At 43.8% G+C, this 23,904-nt stretch overlaps 1 protein-coding gene across 9 annotated transcripts in view; it reads right to left on the bottom strand.

Moving 5' to 3' along the window:
* The window catches only part of COBL (cordon-bleu WH2 repeat protein), a 208,736-nt gene that overhangs the window by 144,968 nt on the left and 39,864 nt on the right, over positions 1–23,904 (bottom strand). For 3 of the 9 annotated variants that reach the window (XM_056331750.1, XM_056331757.1, XM_056331758.1), the window contains exons 1-2: positions 15,291–16,190; positions 14,965–15,063 (exon numbers count right to left, since the gene is read on the bottom strand). In XM_056331750.1, coding sequence (XP_056187725.1) covers positions 14,965–15,008 — 44 coding nt within the window. In that variant the 5' untranslated portion in view covers positions 15,009–15,063; positions 15,291–16,190. Of the gene's footprint in view, positions 1–14,253; positions 14,400–14,964; positions 15,155–15,290; positions 16,192–22,721; positions 22,967–23,904 lie in introns of those variants that run through there. The other 6 variants (XM_056331752.1, XM_056331753.1, XM_056331759.1 and 3 more) reach the window with 5 other exon arrangements.

Here is a 23,904-nt window from a genome sequence, read left to right as displayed (position 1 = left end):
GGTTTATTTAAACTAGAATTTCATCACTACAAAACCAAAACATGCAAGACACGCCATGTATTTTTTGCTGCATAAAGTGAAAAATCTCCTATTTTCACAAGTTGTTTTATTTTAAACTTGATTCAGACATTAGAACATTACTTTCAGCTTTGCTGGAAAATGAAACAGCCACCAGTAAAGAAAAATCCTGAGCTCTAACTCAAGACTAAGTCAGTTTTGTAGACAAGAAAGTCCCTGCTCTTTGTATATTACATTTGATTTCATTACTAAAACTGAACGTCATGACTTATATAATGGTATCATAAAGTTACACAACAATCACTTGTTTTAATTATTAAGTTTGGGGATGGGGTGAAAAAAGTAAGGTACTGAAGTACTAAACCAATATAACTTCAACTACTATGTCCATACAAATTGAGCCATTTTGTGGCAATTTAATGCAATGAAGTATTAAATGCTATTTAAAAATGAAAATACTTTTCACTGTAAAAATAATAAATGCATTACCACCTACTCAGTTCTCTCATTTAAGTGTTCATTGAAATACTGTTCTATTAGAACAGATTTCTTCATGCAACCTGTAATGAAGACAGTGCATTTAGGATTAGACTGATTTAAGCACAGAGACATACTCAGACATAGTAAATGAACTGATGCCAATATTTAGATCTTTAACCAGAGGTCATATGGCTTGTTTTCAATTTTATGTAATTATAAAGGTGTGTATCAGAATATAGTCATATTGTCTAAGCTTGAAAAGAGCTGGAATCGGACTGAGAAAAAAAGTAATTCTATTCTTACCTAACTCCTACCTGTAAACTTAAATCAGGGTTTTAAGTGTTTCTTCTAACATGCTGATTGTAAAATTTACATCTAATAATGTAAAATTTATGAACCTTACTATACCCTGACAAATTAACTTGTTATTTCATTAACACATTTTCGCCCTCAGTTTTCTGCAGCACAGGAACGCTCAGTGAGAGAACAGAGCAGAGAGAACTAAAGGTGTCTGGGGGAAAAGGCGGGGGGGGGCGGGGGAAGACAAGCAGCTTGAGGAAAGCAATTTACCTAACTGTGCACTTCTAAACCTTTCCTTTATCATATGCCCAACTGTGTCTACATGCACTGCCTGTGTCTGCTGGGTTCAGGACTCACTGGGCCAATGTCAGCAGTAAGAAGACACCATTAGAGACATCAAAGCACTGCTGAATGAAAGCCACGGCTCCACCGACAGCTATGGGCTTGCAGATGAGGCCTGGAGGGACCAACAGCATGAGACAGAGGACACCATGGCCACCAGACAGCAAGTTATGGCAGAGGGAGCTCCTTCCAATGGTTTTATAATGAACCCCTGAGCAGTGATAACTTTACTCCAGATACAAGTTCAAGTATGCAATTCTCCTCTTGTGTCATGCCACAAAATTAGAAGCTTGCAAGAGAAAATAAAAAAAAAAAAGCCAGGAGTAATAAACTTAAACTATCAAGGGACAGTTTCATGTTTTCCCAGCGTTGTCTCCAAGCAAGCATTACTTACTCTGAGCTCCCAGGGATGTACATGTACTTTCAAGCAATTTTAATAAAACCATGAAAACTTGAATTCTACCACTTGTGCCATCACCAGGCACTAGCGCTCAACGACAGAAACACGCTGACCGCGTCTTGTAAGCACTGAGCTATACAAACCAATACAGAATTTCAGGCGATTTTGAGTCTGCATCAGATGTCAACACGGCTGCACCCTACCGTGCAGCAATAAAAATGGATATCCCTCGGCTCTCATCTTCCACATGCATTTTGAGGAACACAAGCCACCTTCCAAATTTTGTTTCAACTCACAGTACCACCCCCCCAAATAAGGACTGCTTCATCGGGGAACACTTAAGTTTCCCCATGCACAGTAAATTTTACAATCTATAAGCTTGCATGGTTTGTCAGATCATTATCCTCATAAATTCATCCATGACTGCAACATTTGCTTGATGTAAACAGATTGCAGAACAATTCTCAAAGGAATGGCATAGCTGTACGATACAGTAGACACGCTGGCTCCAAAAGCAAGGTCCCATACGGTAGCATTTATTTCCATTATTACTCCACACACACTGCCCAAAGCACAGCTTTTAATCTCCCATCTGCAACTCTGTGTGAAACACAAACACATTAATGCAGAGATAGGCTGCAGTATTCAGAGAATCCTAAAATAGTCACACATTTGCTTTAAATGCCAAGACAGTCTACCAAACCAGCAGGATGAAAAAAGAATCTATTTCTTTCTATGAGCAGTAAAATGGATCATGCTCATTCTTCTCTGTGCTACCCATTGGTACAAAGGCTTGCTAGTGAGACCACCTGTATGCAAGGCCCTGAGCTGCACATGAAGCATCTGTACCCTAATCCTTCCTCACAATGCTCCTAAGCAATTGCACACGTACAACTCACCAACATCACACAAAGCAGCGTTCAGAACCGCTCCTGTGTGGAAGTCTCTACACCCATATAATTTAATTCTGAAGAACTGAGGCCTTTTCTGTGATAAGCACTATGGAACAAATTGCAGGCACCTCAGAAGGCACAAAAGGAACACAAAGAGTCCAATTCACTTAGTTCCCCGAATTTCATAAGACAACTTACCTGGCTGCTGGAAGATAAGGCAATACTATTTTTATAGTCTCTTAACTGCATCACTATAGTACAATTCAATGCCTCTGAACTTAACTGTTTTTCTTTCTGTATACAGTGACAGTAACCTCAGTAACCGGAAAAAGCAGCATAGAAAAATGAGAAAAGTCTCTCTAAGACTTTTAAGGTTTTAACCTTAAATAATGCTTGGTGAAAGCAGTTTAATGCAGGAAAACACCTGTTGCTGATTTAGGGGTTTGTCTTTTAATAAACAGATTGGGAAGCTTATTGAAGATTTATAACATATTTTAATACTGTTGCACTGGTATAGCCAGGTGCTAAAGGGGGCATGAAGGGGGGGTTTTGTGATCTGAGCTTCCACATTATGTTTTCTCCAAGTAACTCTGCCCAATTCCCAAGCTGGGAAGGAAAATTCAGTCTCCATGCTAGTGTCATGTTTGTTACCATCTGCTTGGGAAGAAAGAAATGGCACGAGCTATAGATAATTTCTCCAAGATTAATCAAAAGGCTAAAGTACAAAAGATACATTCTTGCTTCTCTTTTATAGGGTATCTCCCTTTTGGATTACACACTTGAAGAGCTGATCTGTACCAGAGGCTGACACACATGTCCTCTAGCACACTGACAGAACACGGCTCGGCTCCCAGTCACTGTACGTGGCCTCCTATTCAAATTTGGCATCTAAGTTTTGTACACAGAGACTACTTCAGAAAAGACAGCTTAATATTTTATATACAGCATGATGCTGTTTGTCCTGTAACAATACAGGTAAGTGGGAATTGACATTAAAAAATAATGACTGAAAACTGTTCATACATACACCACTTTTTAAAAAAGGTTAATTCCCTTCACTCCCAAAAAAATCCAGTGTTGCCAGTTTCTCTTCAGGTAAATTTAAGCTAAACTGTAAAATATTAAGTAGTTTAAGACCTTCCCCCCTCCCCCCCCCCCCCCCCCAACACTTCGATACTAAACTGAATTTAAAATCTGAAATCATTCTCAGGTCGCAAATTAGTATAGAAATAATTGGCAATGCACCGCAAGCAGTATTTCTTTCCAAGTAACTCATTATGAAAATGAAGCAGCATGGGGAATTTACGGTGCTTTTCGTGGCAAGAAACCCACGGTATCTGTATAAACAGGTTTTACACTTCAGGCAGTTTTGTATTTGTAAAATATTTTCCAGCAGACCTGGATCTCAATTTTAATAGGAGAAAGTATGGTATTTAACCACTTGAATGCAAAGAGATTTCATTCCAAAATAACTATGGCTAATTTGCGAATACACAATAATAAACAATAAACAATTATATAGATGAGCACTATTCTTAATTAAGGCTGGCGTAATGGCATGACAAGTTGTGGGCTTTTCAAAAAAATATTACCACTACTTGGTCTTGCAAAAAGAACAAGTGAAAACAGAAAGAAGTGACCTCCTTACCCTTAATCAGTATGAACAATATATTGTTAGTGTCCAAGAGATCTTTAGCTGTAAAATACTAGTCAAAATATGGCACTTCGAAGTTAACATCGTGTAAATAAAAGAAGTAATCACTTTTTGGTGAGAGTATACAAGGGAATATAGGCACTGAACTCACCTGTCTTTACCTAAACATACAAACCCACACCCTCCTTTTACTTCAACATAAAATAAAAAACAGAACCCCCGTAAAAAGACAAGACCAGTGTGCACCCGCAACTATTTCACCGATCTGCCCAACTGAAGCCCATGCCGGTCCCTCTCTCACCTGTTCAATGCAGCAGCAGACCCAGAGATTTCAGCCAAGCTGCTCGGGATTTGCTCACCTCAGTCTGGCAAGTGAAGCAGAGCAAAAAAATTAATCCATGGGCCCTTCGGCTTGAAAGCTGAATATTAAGGCAATGGTCACATAGCCATGCCCACTCTCCTCCATGCTAAACGGGTCATACAAATTCAAGCTGCTTCACAGCACTGACCAAAGCTCCATTTCCAATATTGCATTAAACAATTAACCAGTGTTTTTGCAGTTCTTCATTCTCTGGCAAGTTCAAGCAGACTCTGTTCCAACAGAGTCCAATAAACCATGGGAACAGACAGACTCTGACTCCGCACAGCCCCTACTAGTCATTTTGTACAATACCACACAGCCTTTAAAATAAAAAGGGGGGGGGGGGGGGGGGGGGGGGGGAGGAAATGCATCCCAGGTTTGCTTATATGAGGCTGGAGGAAAACAAACCTTAAAAAAAACAGAAAGAAACAACACAGCTGAGCCAGGAGAGTGAAGACCCTGTATTTTGATCCTGGCATCAAGCGCTAAAACCCACTGAGACACTGTTTATTAATCACCAAACAGAACTACTGAAAGCAAAAAAATAAAATAAAAGCTTACATCCACTAATATTAGATTATTTCAAAAATTCACAATTTTTGTTCTTCAAAAAGAATCCTTCACCAAAAGTATAATCAATATTCTTTAGAAAAGTAACATTTCTGATTACTGTGAAGTTGAAAACTGGGTAAATAAGAGTTGCAGAATAACTAACTGCACTTTCAGGAAAGTATTTTCTTGTTTCTTAAAAATCCATGCAAGAGTTTGAAGGGGAATTTAATTAACTGTGTTTGCTTAGAAGTTAAGAAGTAAAGCGATTTTACTTTCATCATGAAATGGTTTAATCATCAACATGCAGTTCTGTGTGACTGTCTCTTTCTAGACAGTTTTATGAAGTTGGTACAATCTACAAGACTTGAAATGATGGGACAAAGTAAGCCATTTAAATTTATGACTTAAAACTACAGAATAACTTTTTTATCCTCCTCCTAATACACAGTAATTCAGAAAATCCACAAATCTCTGAATTTAAGATTACTGTTCTAATTTACCCATGTAAAAACTGAGGCATAGCTGTCATCTTTTTTTTCATTTTCTTTTTTTTTTTTTAATTATTTTTAAGTTTTATCTTGGTCTCTCTGTTCAGCACACATGGATACACCTGTTGTTTGCCTTACAATGGAAAAGCTAGGTTTGATAAGAACAAAGTAATTCCGCATTAACACATTATATTCAGGAATAACAGACTTGATCTTAAGATAGCAATCCTTGACTTACTAGCCTAAGTGTTGGGAGTAAAAACGTCTTCTGATTTATAAAAGCCCGGATGGAGTTCAAGGATGATCTCCTGGCACACTCTGGTTTCTCCCCAGCATCCTTGTGCTAGGCTGACCTCAGGCAAGGCCACTATGACACACAGCCCAGTGCTGGAGGATCCACAGCTTCCCTGGGTACAGGAAGGGTTCGGGACTCACTGAGGACAGAAACTGGTCCTAGTTTGTCCCTGTCTGGACAAGGCACTGCCCAGGGAATGAAGCTGCACAACAAACATTAAGAAGCCAGAAAACAAGGCAGTAAATAGACTGTGTGTCTCGAAAAGCACAAGGTTATGCACATCTGACATCGTAACGTTATTTTAGCATGCAATGCTGCTCCGTGTTGCTATGAAATGACCAAGTGATTTGCATGGGCAAAGAAACAGAGATAATTAAAAGCAACCAAGATAAATAATTGCATTAATTACAACATTGGCAGTTTAGCAACATGATCTGACCTATTTGTAGCTGTATTTAATGAATTGGTAGTCAGTGTTAAGAGCACCTGAGGGTGTCACAGTACCAAGATTTTAATCACAGCAGAAGCCAAAGGCTGGTCTCCTTCCCAACGAGAAAGCCTCTTCCTTGCAGGGACTAATCAGAGCGTTTGTCGAGCAACTGCGAGCAACCCCACCAGCCCCATTAGAGCAGAGAAAGCTGTACTGACACTGAAACATGAGCTGTACCCCCAGGGAACCCAGGAGTAATTTATTTGGTATCCATGAAAGTGTAGGCTTGGTACCAAGTACCATGAGAAGTTACTCAAAAAAAAAAAAAAAAAAAAAAAAAAGGAACCTGGATTCACACCAAGGATATTTCCTCATCAACACCCAGAACCATTGCTGTGCAGTTCAGAAACAAAGCACTGCCACAGGACGAGAGATTGAATGAAAGCACAGAAAAGAGGGTTTTTTCCCCAATTTGGCTGAAATTATTTACTGATTTTGGAGACTCCCCTCATGACACACTGAGACAAAAACAGAAGGCAAAATACACAGTAAGACCAGACATGCCATGCTTGATATATTTACCTAAGTGGTATTTTTGCTGCATATGCAAAAAACCTGACCTCAAACAAAAAAAGAAAAACGCAGAAAGAAAAAGCCATCTAAGCACAGAAGTGAGAATAAGTTTTATTATAAAATAACTTGGATTTTTATGTTTTTGGAACCTGCTAAGCAGGGGAAAAGTAATGATTATTATACCTCAAAATAACTCTACACACAAAAATAAAAGAAAGGTCACTGTTTTAAAGGGTTTTGAACAGAATTCACTGCTTTACTTTCTCTTACATTAGAAAGCTGCTGCCATAGCTCCCAACAGGCCTGCAGGGCAAGCACAGGAGAATGCCCACTGCAGGATGTGGAGGGCAGGAAGGAAGAGATGAGCTTTTGAAACAAACGTCATCTAGGTAATTTAAAACAGAGCTCTTTGCAGCTTTCCTTTTGTGTCCCTAGAGCAATCAGCTTTGACCAAGCTGATTCTGCAACTGGTGGATCTTACACACACCACACAGCACGAGGACTTTCAAACAGCCTCCAAAGGACAAACTCCTGCTCACATCACCATCACACCATCTCCTGGCACCACATAACACAAGTACCCAAGAGAAATCCAGCAGTCTTGCCCCCGAAAATCAAACTGCCTTTTCAGAGGAAATGAGACCAAGCAGACTAACAGGAACAACCATCAAACCTGGGGGATAGTGACAACTGATGATCAATGTTGCATTCGTACTCAAGCGCTTGAATTTTGTTGTTCTCTAGTCTAACTGAACCATCGAAAAATTAACAAAAAGCAGTAACATAAAGCAGTTTAATAATGTCTTAGTACAAACGTTAGCACATGTTTATTAAAAAAACATTTGAAGGTTCAGAAAGCATCTCCACAACTGTCCATGCTACGTGTTTTAAATCTCTACATATTTGTGTGGTCTTAAAAAAAAAAAGTCATTAGCCCTCTATTAGTTCTACCCTTTTGGCTCAACTTCACAATGAAATGTCATTAACAGTCGATCAGATCAGCATGCAGTTATATAAATAAAACTCAGCACACAGCAAAGGAAAACAGGTAAGGTAAACATTGAATCTTACTACTTGTTAGTCACCTTTGGTGAAAACATAAAGTAACACTTACTCGATTAAGTACTTCTGGATCAGTACTTGAACTTTACCGTATGGCTATATTTAGAACACTGATAATATAAAATGTAATTTTCTTGCTCAAGCTCCATGCCAGTGGTATCACTTTGCATCTTAGCTGTTTGTTGAGTAACAGAAGTTTTACTGGTACCACCACAAAATAAGAATGGCTCTCAAAGACCTCATTTTCTTCTAGCCTTTGGGTCACACTGCTAGAGCTTGCTACAGAAACATTGGCTGCAACACAACAGCTTCACGAATACTGAGGCTTAGATCTGACTTCTTGCTCAAAGAAGAAAGGACTCCAGGTTGCCGGGTGGTCCTGGCAATTCGGTGTAGTAAAAGCTACTGCCGGCTTAATCCTCAGCCCTTCCTGTGCCAAGCAGGTCCACGGGGGTTTTCTATAAGCAAGCTCCCCAATTACCTGGCTGCTGATTACTTGAGGTGAGGGACTCTCCACAACACCCTGCTGTGCTGTTCCACTTTGCAAACACCACAGTAACATGGAAAGACAGAGGCAGAGCAACTCACAAACCAACCTTAAAACTTAATGCACAGGTCAATCACCTCTAATAAATATAAGACACTGGAGAATAAAGAACCAAACCCAAAAACACAGTCTGTCTTCTGCACTCTGCAAGCACCTCAGGCCTAGCTTACAGCAAGCTCTCACTTCATTTGCACCTTTCCTACCTGCTTTAATGATGCTCACTGCCTAATTTAAAAAAAAAAAAAGTCAGAAAAAAAAGTATACCAGCATTGTATTATTTTTTTACTACCACAGAAAACATTTCATCACTGAAACTGCCAGAGGAGACTGCTCTCTTCTCTTCCATACAAGGAACACACAAAACACAGCTTAACATGCAAATTTCAGGTTGCATTTACAGGGTCAGCAGTAAGAAACTAAATTTTTTGTCCTACTGTAGTAAGAACAAAGCAACATAAACACAAAAAACATTCTCAGTGCATTTTCTTTCCCATTTCTCCGATTATGATGATCACTCTGTACAAACACAGAGCACCTTAGGCAGCTCATGAGCTGGAGGATTAGTGAAACCAAAAAGACAACACTTCTGGTGCAAGGGACTAAAGCAGGTATGAGATGCTGTGTGTCAGTGCCATCACAGCACAGCCCTGCCACACAATCTTTGTGACTCACTGCTTGGCATGGGTTAAGTCCCTGGCTCATCGCTAACACTCTCATGCTGAAACTATGACAACAATACACTATTCCCAGCACCATTTATTTAATAAGCAGCCTGGCTCACTGAGCAACTAACAGCTCTGAAAACACTCTATACATTAAGAGGATTAATAAGGGTCGTAATTTCCATTAGCTGGAAATGCAGCTACTTTTAGAGATGCTTAAATCATAATTTCAGTTGGAAACAGATTTTAAGTCTTTTCCCATTCCCAGCTTCTAATGCAGGGGCTGGCTTAACCCACTACAGAAAATTCAATTTCTAAAGACCCCTCAATCTCTTAGAAGCAGCATTAAAGTGTGAAAGCTGTCAGTTTTCATGGAAATCACAATGCCAGAGCAACACAAAAAGCTGCACTATACAGAACTTTGCCGTTGCCAGAAAATCAAGTGTTTGCTGATGCTAACAGAGTAGCTAAAGGCCAGACACAGGGGAATACTTGTTAAGGCACTGAATTGCGATTCAGGAGAAGTGAGGTACTTCCCCAATTCTGCCACAGGCCTCCTGGCTGCTTTCAGAGCAGCTCATGTAAATGTGTCCACACTTTTGCCTATGTAAATAAAATGGAGTCTCCTACGTGTATTTCTTTAGCCCAAAAGAATATTGTTAGGAAGCCTTCATAAATGCTCGTAAGATAATTCAAGTTTGTGATAACAGGAGTCTTAAGTAAGATGTTTAAGAATAAATACATGTATTCAAGAAACCTTATTCCTTTGAATGCAAAAAAAATCCTTTCATTCTGGCCACAATCATGCACTGTGATCTGAATTACTCAGCAAAGAGCAGCACAGCACTTACCTAGCAAGATTAACTACGCACAAAGCAGCCATGTTTTTACTGAACTGACTTCAAAATAAATACTTAAAAAGTTGTTCTTCCTAAACGGTCAGCATCATCTAAAAGTGCACCTATGACAGTGCTCTAGGTTGTAATTACCCCCACACACACACACCACCTTTATCTAGTGCAGCATCCTGAAATTCACTGTAATTAGTGCAACTTGCCCAGATGGGGTGGTAAAGTAAAATCTGTCCCATCAAAACAAAGCAGTAAAGTCCATTCATAAAGGCAAGCAGCTTGACTAAGATGTAAACTTACAGGAGCAAAACCTGCAGAAAAATGAATCTGGAATTACAGTAGAAAGATACGAAGAACAAATGAAACAGGTGACAGCACAAAAGAGAAGGTTCAATTTCATCTAACAGTGGCAGGAGTACCTTAAGAGAGCAAGATGAAAAAATACAAAAGGTACCCATGGCAAAGAAAATAATGAGAGATGACTGGGAGACTGGGAAAGTGAAAACAAATCCTGAATATTCTAGACAGCCCAGAAATGGAAGAGACTTTAAGAAGCCATCTATTTCATCCTCTACTCTGGTACAAGACATCTGAAAGAAAGCAGAAAAAAAAAAAGGGGGGGGGGCGGTGTGGGCAGAGGGGTAGGATAGGAGAAATGGGAAACTGGAATTCAGAAAGGACAGCTGTCAGAAATGGATTGCATTGCGTTTATCTCACCATTTAGCTTATTGTTACAATCAGCTTGCTTATCTTCAGCAATCCTAAAATATTAGTCATGACTGAAAATACAAATGTCTTCCAATGTATTAGCTCAACAGTTATATTCATATAGCAAAAATTGCCTTGTTTCATTTTATACAATAGCAAACACAATTCTTCTGTTACCATTACCGGAGTTTTATTTAATGTGACGTAACTCCACTGACACAGAAAGAAATACTTCAGACCCAAACTACTTGTAAGAGGAAGACAGGGCTAGCGTTGCCTACAGTGCCAGAAAAATGTGTTACAGAGAAGCTGGTTGTCTTAGGTGAACACATAAGAAGCACCATCTGAATTCTGCGGGAGCAGTACACATACAAACAGGGACACAACATGAAGGACAATGCCAAAAGCACAGGCGTCAGCCTTGCAAGTGGCCAGGGCAGCAATCTTCAAAGCCGGTACCACACTGCTACTCTACATTTCTAATCACAGTCATCACCCTTTGCCATCCAGTACTCTGCACATCACACAGAAATCTTATATAAATACAAAATAGAGGAAACAAACTGCTCAGTTTTCCAATCTTGATTTAAAAATTAATTACATCATTGTTTCTTTATACTCTAAATCTTCTAACAACTGAAGGTAAGTTAGTATGGTGCAAACCAGTGTTACACAGACATTCACGTAGACGCTCTGTGGACAACAGTGCCCTCCAGGCTTTTCCACACAAGGTTTACAAATAATAACCTAAACACAAGCATAACATTTTTTTTTTTCGTTTTTTAAAGCTGGACATGCAGTTGCACAAAGTAAACCACTTAACTAAGTGGAATAGGCATAAAATAATAGGAAGAGGTTTCAGCAAGTTGAGATGCACAACTTGCTCTGTACTTGAGGGTTTGCTTTCTGAGGCTCTGCATGTAAATGTTACTGACGTTTCACAGCCTTTACTGGACTTCCAGGGTCACTTCAATCCAGCTGATAAATCCCTCCAAAGTAGGTGTGCTAATATATGCCTGTATTTCTTAGTACTGTAAGGCGCTGTGAGGTAGGGAAGGAAACTGAAGCACAGAAAATAAAGGTCCTACTGAAAGAAAGTGCTCATACATCTTCTTTAATATAGAGGCTTTCCCCACATTTGCCAGGCTCCTGTGGAAGCTTTTCTGCACTTAAGACGTAAAGGCATAGAGAAGGACCCATGAACTGCTGGCTTCCATGGGAGCTGGAGATGCTTTCAGTGGCAAGGGAGGATGGTCTGCACTTTGCCAGGCTCCAAACAGTGCAGAACACCACTGATCCTCCAAGTCCTCATTTCAGGCTTGAGACTGATATGCCACTTAGGACTAACGCACATCTTTTGTCCTTATTATGGTCAAAAAGACACCCAGAGAGGCCTATCTCCGCTCTCCCTAACGAAGTAAGGCCAGATGCGGACTCCAAGGTAGTAGTTTTTAAACAACTGTATTTCTCATTTCTAGCTGTTGCATGATTACATAATAAATGCTAATTTCTCCTGCTGCTACTGATTATCTTAATTTTACCTTCTTAAGCTAAACTAAATTTTAATTAAATAAAGCATTATGGACTTGGTAAAGCTTTACAAAACTCGTGCCTAACAGTAATAATAAAATTCTTGTTGCTGAAGTCTGCGGTTATTTTTGAAGCTGAGAAATAGGAAAAACCCTACAACACCAGCACAAACTGCAGTTTGCCATTTAAAACAAAAAAAACCACAATAGTACTCTACTTTTAAATGTGCAGTCCTCAAGCAGCCATGCTGTGAAACACACATAGTAAATTTATCTGTGTAAAGCACACAGCAGAGCTGCTATACCCTGCACCAAATGATACATAAAATTTGTTCACTGTTTAACGAGGGCAACTTGTAATGTTGCTGTTAATAATTTACACGGAGACAAGCTCTGCCTAAGTTTTGTTAAAAATTGTGAAGATGTGGTCACTTTAATCTCCCTTTCATAACTGTATGATAACCCAATCAATAAGCTGGAAACATGTGCAGCATTTCTTCCACTATCAAAGGAAAGTATTCCTGCCACCACAGGGGCCTTAAAAGCCAGCGTTCCCTGGGCATGCTCCATAAATGCAGCTCACATCTGGATTCATACAGGAACCAACAAGGACAGATGAAGCTGTTCTCTTGCCACACCTTCTTGGCCCTAGCAGACTTCCTCGCTGAGGGAGTAAAACCCAATCAAATGGAACCAAACCTCCACCAGTTTCCCCCGTAGATGTTAGCAACTCAGGGAATTAATGAACCATTTAGTGAAGGCTACAGCCAACAGCACAGGCACCTCCAGGCTGGGAACCTCCAATTTGCAAAAAAAGGCAACAAGCAGTGTTGCAAGGCTGAAATCAGCTCAGACAGGCAGTTCCCTAACCAACAACGGTGCACACAACAGCGCTGCCATCATGTTCTACAGGAGTGGATTAGCATCCACATCCTCTGCAGCAGAATACTGCAAAGCACATCTTCACTTTAGGACTGCCCCATATGCCTCCTTGAGCCATGTCAGGAGCAATCTGAGTTAAGTTAACATAATTTAATGTTAACACAGTTACTGTCATTTCTGTTCATACATGTGATAGCTGAGTCTGACCACAGACAGGTTTACGCAGATGAAACTGGCTGCATAGGATTCAAGTTTGCTCAGCAATGCCCTCAGACTCCAGTGCTCATTTCCAAGATGCACTAACAACACACTTTCTCATTGTGAACTCAAACTCTTTAATGAATCTTTGGCTACCGAGCAATCAAGACAAATATTTAAACAGCACTGCTTTGAGAAAGGCTAGTTACTCTTCAAAGGACACGCGTAAATTAGCATCCTAGATCTCTTTGTCAAGATTTTAGAAAGCAGCTCTACTACTGCACCTACTAAATACAGAAAGAGGAGGCACATTATATCTACTGCTTTTCATAGAAGGTTAGCTTAAAAGGTCATGATCAAACAGGCTCATTTTTCACTGGAATTAAGCATTTTATTTACAGAAAGGGCAGCAAGCTATGTCATGCTCTGCAAGTCAAAGAAACATTGCACACATACGATTTCATTACTACAGCACTAGCAACGGCATCTTCACCCGTCACTCCCTGTTCTACTTTCTGAGTTAGGCACTACAAGACTCCCTAGCAAACTAACGACAGAAACAAAGGAAATTAAACCTAACAAAACTGCTGTAGCCCACCAGCACGTCCTTTAAAGCTGTTTTATACTTAGCTGAAAATTAATTTATGGCACAAACATTAGAACTAAAAATGGAAAAGCTGCTGAAGCAGCTACAGCCTTTTCCAGCCCGTGCAGACAGTGTGAAGTAGAGCAGCAAATCGCAGCGCACAGACCGCGCAGCTCTTAGAACTTGCCCAGCTTCTGCTCTGACAAAAGAGATCACTTAGGGCTTCAACTGGCTGCTGCTCGCGCCATTTAATTAACGGACTCGTAAATGCACCTCTGGCATATTCTGTATTTGTCTCTTTCCTCGAAAAAGCCCAGATGCACCTGCCGTTCACGCTAGGGCCGGCTGCTACTCAGCGCGACCGCTGCGAGCGCGGGGCCCGCGGCCCACGGCAGGAGGAAGCGGGCGCAGCGGCTGCAGCCCCGGGCCCGCCGGCACCAACCTCCGCCGCTTCGGTGGGGTTTAGTTCGAGGGCGGCAGCGGTTCGCTTTCCTCTGCCGCGGCTGCACGGCGAGGCTGAGGGACCCACGCCTGCGGCAGCTCCAGAAACCTTCCGAAGGCTTTTGGCAGCTGCGTCCTGGCACGCAGGGCAGCGGGGCGGGCAGGCAAAAAGCGACGCCGGCGGCCGCGGGCTCCCCCGCACCCAGCCGCCAGCCGGGTCCGCCCCGAGACCCGCAGCGACCCCGGCCGCGGCGCCGGCTCCCTCCCGCTCCGCCCGGCGCCCCGGCTCCAAACGGGACGGGAGCAGCGAGCGACGGCGGCGCGGCGCCCCACAGGGCCGGGGCGCGCCCGGCCAGCGCGGCAGCCCCCTGCACGGCACAACGCCCCGCACCGAGCCCCGCCCTCGCCGCCGCAGGGGCAGCGCCGGCAGCAGGGTCGGGGCGCCCCTGCCAACGCGAACGGCGACGCAGCCGCTTTTCCTCCTCACGACCTTTCTGCACCCCCGCTCACTCTGCCGCCCCCGGCCCCGCTGCCCTGCTCCGCGGCCGTGCCGCTCTGCCCGTCCGCCGCCGCCTCAGGCTGCGCCCCGAGAGAGGGAAGGAGGGAGGCGAGGCACCGAGGCCCGCCGGCCAGCACGGCCGCTACCGGCGCCGTCCACAGCCACTCCGGCCCGCGGCGGCCGGTCCGGCCCGGGTCGCGGCGAGTGGCTTACCCGCTGGGCGGCTTGCTGGCCCCGGGGCGGACGAGGGTCTCCATGGCCGGGCCGACCTCACCACTTCTGAAGGGACGGGACGGTCCGGACGCGGTCCCGCTGCGGGGCAGCGGCGAAGGTCGGCGGCCGGGGGGTTCCAGAGGGAGGGAAAAGAGGAGAGGAGTGAGAGCCGGCCTCGCCCTCCCTCACCCCCGCCTCCCCCACCCGGCCCCGCTCCCCGCCCCGCCGCCGGGCGGCACTGCCCGGGGCGCCACCGCCCCCCGCCCCGGGGATGCCCTGCCGAGGTGGCTCACAAGCAGCCCCTCGCCGCCCGCCGCCCGTCTTACCGGGCCGGCAGGGAAGCCACGCCGCGCCGCGGGCACTGACAGCTCGGCCTCGCCCGCCGAGGAGGGGGCTGCCGGGCCGGGGTGAGGCGGAGCGGCCCCCGGGGAATGCGGCTCGGCGCGGCTGGCCGCTGCCCGCTCAGCGGCCCGGCAGTGCGGGCGGGGGCGGGGGCGCTGCCAGCCCGTTTCCATGTGACTGGCCGGGACAAATGCAAACACGGCGGCTGCCCCCGCCGCCCACGCCGCCGCGGGGGAGAGGAGGGGATGGGGAAACCCGCGGGAGAGCGAAGGGACAAACGCCGCCGCTGGCAGCAGCTCAGGAAACTCTCCCACCCCCTGTCGCCACGATCTTGGCCAAAGCAAAGCTTGCCGGGCGGCTGTCCCTGGGGCTCAGCCCCGCGGGGACCGAGGGCTTTTCGGCAGCCCGCACGCCTTGCCCAGCCCCTGGCGCTGCCGCCTACGGCTTGAGGCTCCTCACCTTTATCCTTCCAGATTTATTTTTTTTTTTCCTTGGAGGCGGCGCAAAGAACTGTTTTAAAATTAGTGGCTTTGGTCGAAGAGGGGTCGAAGGGCCGTGACCCGGCCGGCGCGGCGCCCTTCTCCCGGGACGCTGCAGCCCGGCGGGGCGAGCCCAGCGGCGGGGCGGGCAGCGCGGCCCCACCGCCTCCAGCCGCGCTCCCGGGGCGCTGCGGGGGTCCCCGCCGGCGCAGCCTTCGTGGCAGCGCAGGTGGCGTGTTAGAAGTCTCGGGGTGCTGTGTCGGAAACGCTCCCCTCACGCCGTTTGTTAGGCCCGTGTGGGAGCGCAGCACCAAGCTGGGAAGCCCGGCTTGCTTACGGCAGCGTGTGCCTGCCTCGGGGGAGCCCGGCGCTGGCGCCCCGGCCCCGCCCGGGCGTTTCGGGAGCTTCTCTGTGCCCCTCCGACCCTCTCCGCCAGCTTCACCTTACTTTTCCGTCCATGGCTGAGGTGGCAGACAGGTCAGGCCACCAGCAGTCAGAGGGACCAGGAGACAGGAGTAAGCACTGGAGTGACCGTGAGAAAGCGAGGCGGGGGACCACGAGGGGAAGGGGAGATGCTGCCTGACTTGCCTTCTCACCTGGCTGCCTTGGCCACCGTCCCACAGGTTCTGGTTAATGGTCACCCCTTTCCCCAAACCTTTCCTTACCCACAGGCTCAGGCTTATATCTCTGCATCATCTGCCCATCAGAAAGTGTCTTGCCGGGCTCCGTGACCAGGGTAAATGCCAGCTTCTCTGGCCCTGAAAGTGAGTTTCTTCCTAGCAAGCAAGGCTCAGAAAATCTGGGTCAGAAGTTGCATGTGAGTGATGGCATTACTATCTGCAAGAAACCCCCATCCCAGGCAGATTGCAAATTTTTTGAAACATTCAGACATTGGATTCATTTGCCAGTAACACAAAATGACATGTACTATGTGGATGAAGGTTACCTGTAAATGCCCACCGTTGTCATGCACCCAGGCTTTTGCATTATGATCAAAATTTCTGTTTCTGTACATTTACCCCAATGTATAACAGAACACTTTTTGTACTTTATTTTTGTACTTAATTTTGTCTTCTCTCGCTTTGAAAACCTGGGGTCTCCCCTTAATTCCCATCTCCTCAGCAGAGAGTTATGAATGCTGCTTTCCATTCTCCCCTCTCCATCCCTGACATTACAGAGCTTAAGGGCAAGGGAGGCAGCTGTAGGTAGAGAAACAAAAATACGAATTTACAGAAGCAAAACACTGATCTCTAATTTCCCTGTTACCATGGGTAGAAGTTAACTGAGTCACCACAGTTCAGTAATTACCCTGGTCATCGGAGCCACATGCATGTTCCTAATTTGTGCCCTTATGGAAATATATAGGCTAGCTTGCATGCTTTATTTTGCAAGTGGATTGGTTCAGAGACTGCATGCTGTCAGTTACCATAGCTCCAGGAATGAATGGTGATCTATTAAATCATGGGAACTTGATTTCATTGCCGTGTTGATCATCTATTCAGTCATTTTTCATCTCCCTTTTTACTCCTAAATCTAAGTGAACTCTTCCCGATCCTAGAATAGTTGCTAAAGCTGCATGGGTACAAAACCTTTGCAGAAACCCCCAAATCTTCCACTGTCCGCATCATTAGGAAACTACACCATTCTGTTTATTTTAAGAACCTGAAAGACCTTCCCCTGCCCTAGCTATAACTTCTGCTCTACGGTGATACATCTGAGCGGAGGTGTAAAGCCTAAAACAACAAAACAGCATTTGCTTATTATGTTTGCTTCTTTTTATATAATACAGAAAAAGAATGAAAGCCTTTTAATCACTGAAATTATGATCTTAATACATGTCCAGAGCACCGGTGGCACTGACTGCCCACAGCCCCAGTTCTTAAGTCCTGTTTAGCTGATGAAAAAGCCGGGTGAAATGCGGGGAGTACACTCTGCGATACGACATGGGAATCTGCCTTTCTCCAGGCTTCTTGGCACTGGGCCTGGCTCTCAAAAAAAGGGCAAAGGGGGCATTTCTACTGTGCATTGTAATCCCCACAATCGGGGTGCTATGCTTATTTTTTAGGCAAAGGGCATTAGTTCAGCGAGGGGCTGCATCAGTATTTGCCAATCTCATAAAATGTCTGTCAGACTGAGCATGTTCAGTCCATCACCCTGGACTGTTTTTAACCCTTTCCCTATTGGTATGGCTTCATCTCCATCTAGATGGGCCTCCTCAATATATTTCCTAAGAAAATTACAGGCCGTTTAGATTACAAAATCCTAGATGTAAAAGTTTAGGCCTTGATGTAAAAGTTTTTATAAAAAAATCACCAGTACAATTTCAAATTTCTGCTTTTATACAATCTTCAAATCATTATTCCTATTTTTCCTCACCATCACTGCTAGTAGTATTACTGAATCAAACCTTTAAGGCTACATTTTTCTTCTGCTAAAAGTGGCCTGCAATGTTTCAGGAATTTGAGTTTATAGTATGAGCTTAACTGAACAAACACATAAGGAATCCGGTAATACAAGTCTAATACCAAAGAATTTGTTTCTAATGTAACAAAAAGAGGTTATCATCAACTCAGCATTAGCTAAAATGCACCAGTTAAACAAGCCTTTTCACTAGTCTGGCACGTATCTTCCTATGATTTAGCAGTCTGAGGGCCATCCTAGAATTGGAAACCAGGTTTGAGCTTTAAATCCAAGGCAAAACCAACAAACCTGAAATTATAGCAGGAAAAGGTTGTGAATAGAAGTTAGTTAATGTGGTTAGGTTTAGTTAATAGCAAATACACATTTTTAACCACATAAATCCTTTCCCCATTGTAAGTAACCTAGAAATTGCAATTTAAGCATTAGTCCCTGTAAGAGAGCTTGCTTACTGTACAATTGCAAAATTCCTGGCTATGTAATTATAGCAATTGGAGCTGTGTAGCCTCAAGCTCACAAATTCCTTTTATTTTGCCATCCACAGAAAAAAAAGGAAAAAAAACAAAAGGAAAAAAAGAAGGGAAATGAGATTTTCAGGGCTTGCCAGACCATTTCTTTGAGTCCCAGAGCACCCCTTCTTCAGAAAGTTGTTTTGGGATTTAGCACTATGTGTCCTATTGTTTTTCTTTAGGAATCTGAAATAACTGAGCAAATGATACCAGTGTAGTTGGAATGTGTGAAAATAATGAATAAAAACAATGAGTAGTTTTGAGCAAATATGCCATTTCTGATCCATACAAGACTAACGCAACATTAGCAAATGCCACTGAAGAGGCTGAATTTGCTTCAGAAAGGCAGCATGACTCCATAAGTGGGGCATTTAACAGGGAATGAGGATATTGTGCTTGGATCTGCCCATGGCCACATAGCAAATCACTGACAACTTTCTGGTTCATCTTTTGTTTCTCTTACTTAGCTTGTGTCATGCCGAGGAGCCTCCTCTGTGACTCAGTGCCAAACTGCACTTGTACAGCTTCTACAAGAGAGCAAAGACAGTTCCTGCCCTGGACAACCTGGAATTTTTGGAACAGCAATTTTAGTTTTCTTTGTGTTTTTAGAGACTGACATGTAGGAAGTCTGTGATGTCAATTGAGGCTTGCAAGGAAAGAGTGAAAGAAGTTACTAATCATCATGACAAAGAAGCCATCTGAAAGAGCATGTGCATATGGATACAGGTTTATGTAGCTTTAGCTGAGGTAGTTCATATTATTTCTGAGTTATGAAGTAGTGACCTCCCATGTATGTAGAAATACTGAAGCTTGCCCTTTGTCTTGTTATCTTTCAACCCGTTCTGTTCTGAAAGATAGATCCCTTCAGGGATTTTTTTACTTTATCTCCCAAAACTTACTGAAGTCAGAGAATTTGGAGGTTATTTGGCCTTAAGACACCTAGAAAAAGGAATTGGGAGTGTGATGGAGAAAGCTAAACTCTTTCCCGACCTCTGCGTGGAAAAGGCTGTTGAGGAAACCCCTGCTTGACCATTCACTCCTGCCTTCAAACCGTGGTGTGGTCTGGAAGGTGGTGCGGCGGAGAGAGGGCCAGTGCAGCACAGCAGACAAGCAGGCGCATGATGCAGCGCTGGCCCAACGCTGACTCTCAGGAGCCGTGGGGCAGATGGAACACTGTCATGCCAGGTAAAAATATTCTGGAAAGGGAGCGTCCTCTTGCCTTAGAGAGAATTTCAGAGCATACGTGCAGGGTGGGGAATATGATGTACATTAACTGAGATGGGGAAATGGTTTAAATCCATCATGTGAATAGAGAAAGAGGAATTTCTGTGAATGACACTGTCATCAGGAAATTAAAATCGGTTTATTTTAAATGTGGCTAAAAGTGGACATGGCAGGCATCAGCATAACCCAGACTGAAGCTGATATGTCTCTATAATATGCTGGCACAGTCTTGAAAGTAAGAACTGTAGAACTCTGGAGATTTTGTTTTAAAGGTTGAGTATTGATTACATGCTTATTCTTCCATTCTTCCTCTTTTTTCCCTCAATAGTTTTGCTTTTCCCTAATATTTCATTCTATATATTTTGGACACGTAGCCTTCTATTTCCTCTCTTCTTTAGCAGTCCTCTTAAGTGAACTTTTTTCAAGATTTGAAACCCCAGGCCTAGTCTGCAATTAAACTGACATTAATAAGGGTATTTACTTGGACAGACCCAGTGGGCCAGAGCTTGTGTTCATGGACTCGGCTGTGGTGCGAACCTTCCCAGGCAAGATGCTAATTAAGATGCTTCCCAAAATCAGAGTTGCATGACTCATAGTCATCTGAGAACAGTGTCAGAGAAGCCAATACTATTATCCAGGGAAAATATAAAATGAGTCTTCAAGACCGTGTCATATTATATGACTGAAAAAAGCATCTGGGCAGGCTTCACCAGCTTACAAACCAAACTTGAATCAAAATGTTAGCTAATTTATGTAAATGTATCTTCATTGTACAGAGCTGGGTGATGTTGCCCAGCATGCTGGTCAGGGTGACCCAGCTACAGCCATTCCTTACTGTGAAGTTTTTGCTTTTTGTTTGTTGGGCCAAGGAGAGTGAAGTTGTAGAAACAGCATTGCAGAGAAGCGACTCACTGCCTCCCAGATGCTGCTGCCACTGAAACTCTCTTCATCCTGCCTCTTTCTCTAATGAAAATAATTTGTACTATACTTAGAATTACCCTCTCTTTCAGCATTTTCATGAAAGAGAAGTAGAGCTCTTGGGCTGCTCAGCCCAGCAGAACTAGCAGAAAGGGAAACTTAATGAGCTTTCTGTGTAAGTAACTTTCCACAGATCTGTAAACATTCATTTAGAAGTGGTGGGAAGGTATAGCAGAGCTCTTGACTTGGTCATGACACTTTTCCAGTCAGTATGGTACAGACAGGCCAGACTTTTGTAAAGGCAGGCAGGACTAACAAGGAGACGGCAGAAGGAACACTCCGTGCTTGATCTAGTGCAGCAATGAAGAAAACAGAACGCTCTCTCTCTGTAAGCTGTGTACATGGCATGTTCCCAGTTTTCCTTATGCAGCATGCGTCATACACAATGCCATGAGGCTTCACCATTGCAACAGCCTGTGCCTCTCCCATGCATTGTACCCAGCTCTTCTCCCAGCACCCACAGCTGGCGCTGCAAGTGATGGCAGCGAGGAGTGCCTGCTGCCTTTGAAACACTGGCTTGCATGTGGAGCTTCAGCTAGTAACTGCTGAAGTTGCTCTTGAATTAAGTTAGTCCCTGCAGTGACCAAAGGTCCTTAGAAAACAACTTTCAAGTGAGTTATGTCTGTCCTGAATACTCAATACCAGGGTTTCTATTTCCAGAAGGCTATTTCTATTTTCATGTATATAATACAGCCAAGCTATAATCAGAAGAATTATATCCACTCACAGTCCTCTCTATAAATACTTAAGACTATATGAGATAAACTTTATTAACAACGTCCACAACTATCTTTTAGCTCACAGACTGAGTTAAACTTCTACCACTTTTAAATAGATTTTTTCAGTATAGCCTTTCACCGAAATTTAGAAAGTTTCCATGGTTAGGAGGCAGTGGTATCTCAAGGTTTCATTTTTAAGAATTTCATAGTTACTTATGTAATTCTCATTTCACATTTGCATCATCTGATGCACCTTTCAGTTAATCCTGATTGATAACAACATAAATGAAAACAGGATTTGGTTCTGTATTTATATCAAAACTAGTACCCTACAGATAAAGACAAATATGTGTGTACTTATGCAAAAGTAGAAAAGTAGCAGGCTTGGTGCTGCTGCTGTTTCTATTGAGTTATGTAGTTCATGATTGCCTTAGTTGAGCAACATCTCAAAGCACGTGAGGATTTGCATGCGTGTGAAAACTCACTAGTATTACACCTAAATTCCTTAATTCTTTAGAAAAAATAAGACCTTTGACATACAATATCATCTCTAGAATTCTTTGTAAACTGAACAGGGACTTGAACAGCTGCATGCTGTTTACTTACTACATGCACCCTCAGAGGCCTACCTTTTATTCGTTCCCACCCCAAATGTAGACCTCATGAACCTGCTGAAATCACTGAATTACAGTAACATGAGACTCATACCTCTGAGGGCTAGAGTTTTAATGGATGTTATTGTCAGGAAAGCATTTGAAGAAGGCAGATGAAGTCTGAAGACTGATGTATATAAAGCCTTGTATGTAATTCAGACCTAGGTTACAAGTGTGAGGGTGAAAATAATGAAATAACTTACCTTGAGAATTCTCTCTGGGCCTATTTGAATTGACATAATGTACAATACATTTTTGGTAGCCACCACCATGTCACGACACGATCAGTGGTGTGAAGGGTGGCTTCCCCATCACCCACCCCTCTGAGGCCAGCAAAGGCTTCTTAACTCTCCCTTCATGCATTTCAGACGATTTACACCTTGATATCAATAAGTGATGAGGCAGTAATGCTTTTCTCTCGTTTTGCTAACATACCTTGAGACCAGTCCTGCTGCTTATCTCTTTTTCCACAAGATACGGGTTAGCTGGGTACGGCAAAGGAAGAGGAAGGGAGGTCTTCCAAAGATGTCTGGTGGTACTAATCCAGGAGAACTTGGGTTGAGATGAAGTACACAGTTGGTTTACCACAGTGTCATTGGACAGATGCGGTCACATGGGGACAAGACAGGGTAACACTTCTTTCTTTGGAGAGGATTGCGATCACCTTCCTCACCCTGGTCCTGTAAGGAAAACTCTCTTTGAATTAACAAGGAAGGGATTGGATAAACTGCTCAGCAAAGAGAGGTGGAGAAAATATGAGTTATCTGGAGAACATCACTGGCCTGATCCAAAGCCTACATTAATGAGAGGTTTTCTACCAACTCCAACTGGTTTTTCCAAATCATTCACTTCACTTGCAAACATGGGCAATAATTACTGGGTGTTTTACACAACCTTTCTTCTCTCATTTCCTCACCTCTTCCTCTTGAAGGTGAGGTTAATTACATCTTAATGGTACCTCCAGCCACTTGTACAGGTGCTACATGAATCTTCACAGGAGCCTGCTATTTACTGGCCCCTAAAGGACAACATGAAGGTAAAAAATCTGTCATGTGCTTTAAATGCCCTATACCTGACATGAGGTGGTTGATGAATCTTTGAAACCTTTTTATTTCTCTGTCTTCTGGCTTGCCAGCTGTCCTCAGCCTGCAATCTCAGTCTAGGAGAGGGTACAAATTATGATATACTTAAAATGAAACAACACTCCCTTTCTTCAGGTGACTCATCTGCAGGTATCCAGAAAATGCACAGCGTGAAAATTACCTCCGGTTCAGGGCATTAAGAATAATACAAACTAGCTCCTTAGAGTTCCTGTGGAAAAATAAAATGTGGCGTACCTCTGACTTACAAATACAGAAAACTAATTTCCTACTGTTCGCAGTCACAGACTAGAATAACCAGATTACAAAGCTTCCTGTGAATCTACAACACAGGGTGGTGCACTGCCGCGTTGCTTCAGGGACAGCCCAGAAAGCAAACTGTGATGCAAAGGGCTGTGCTTGGTTCCTCCTCTGCCCCCGTGGCAAGAGCTCTCCCCGCAGCAGCCAGCTGCCCAGCCCGCTGGCACAGCGCCCTTCTGCAGCACAGCAGGCAGCAAGCCAGAGCCCCACCTTTTCTC

The sequence above is a fragment of the Falco biarmicus genome, chromosome 3, assembly GCF_023638135.1.
Source record: "Falco biarmicus isolate bFalBia1 chromosome 3, bFalBia1.pri, whole genome shotgun sequence".
Lineage (NCBI taxonomy): Eukaryota > Metazoa > Chordata > Aves > Falconiformes > Falconidae > Falco > Falco biarmicus.
The sequence above is the reverse complement of the archived record's forward strand: the minus strand, read 5'-3'. Positions and strand labels throughout refer to the sequence as shown.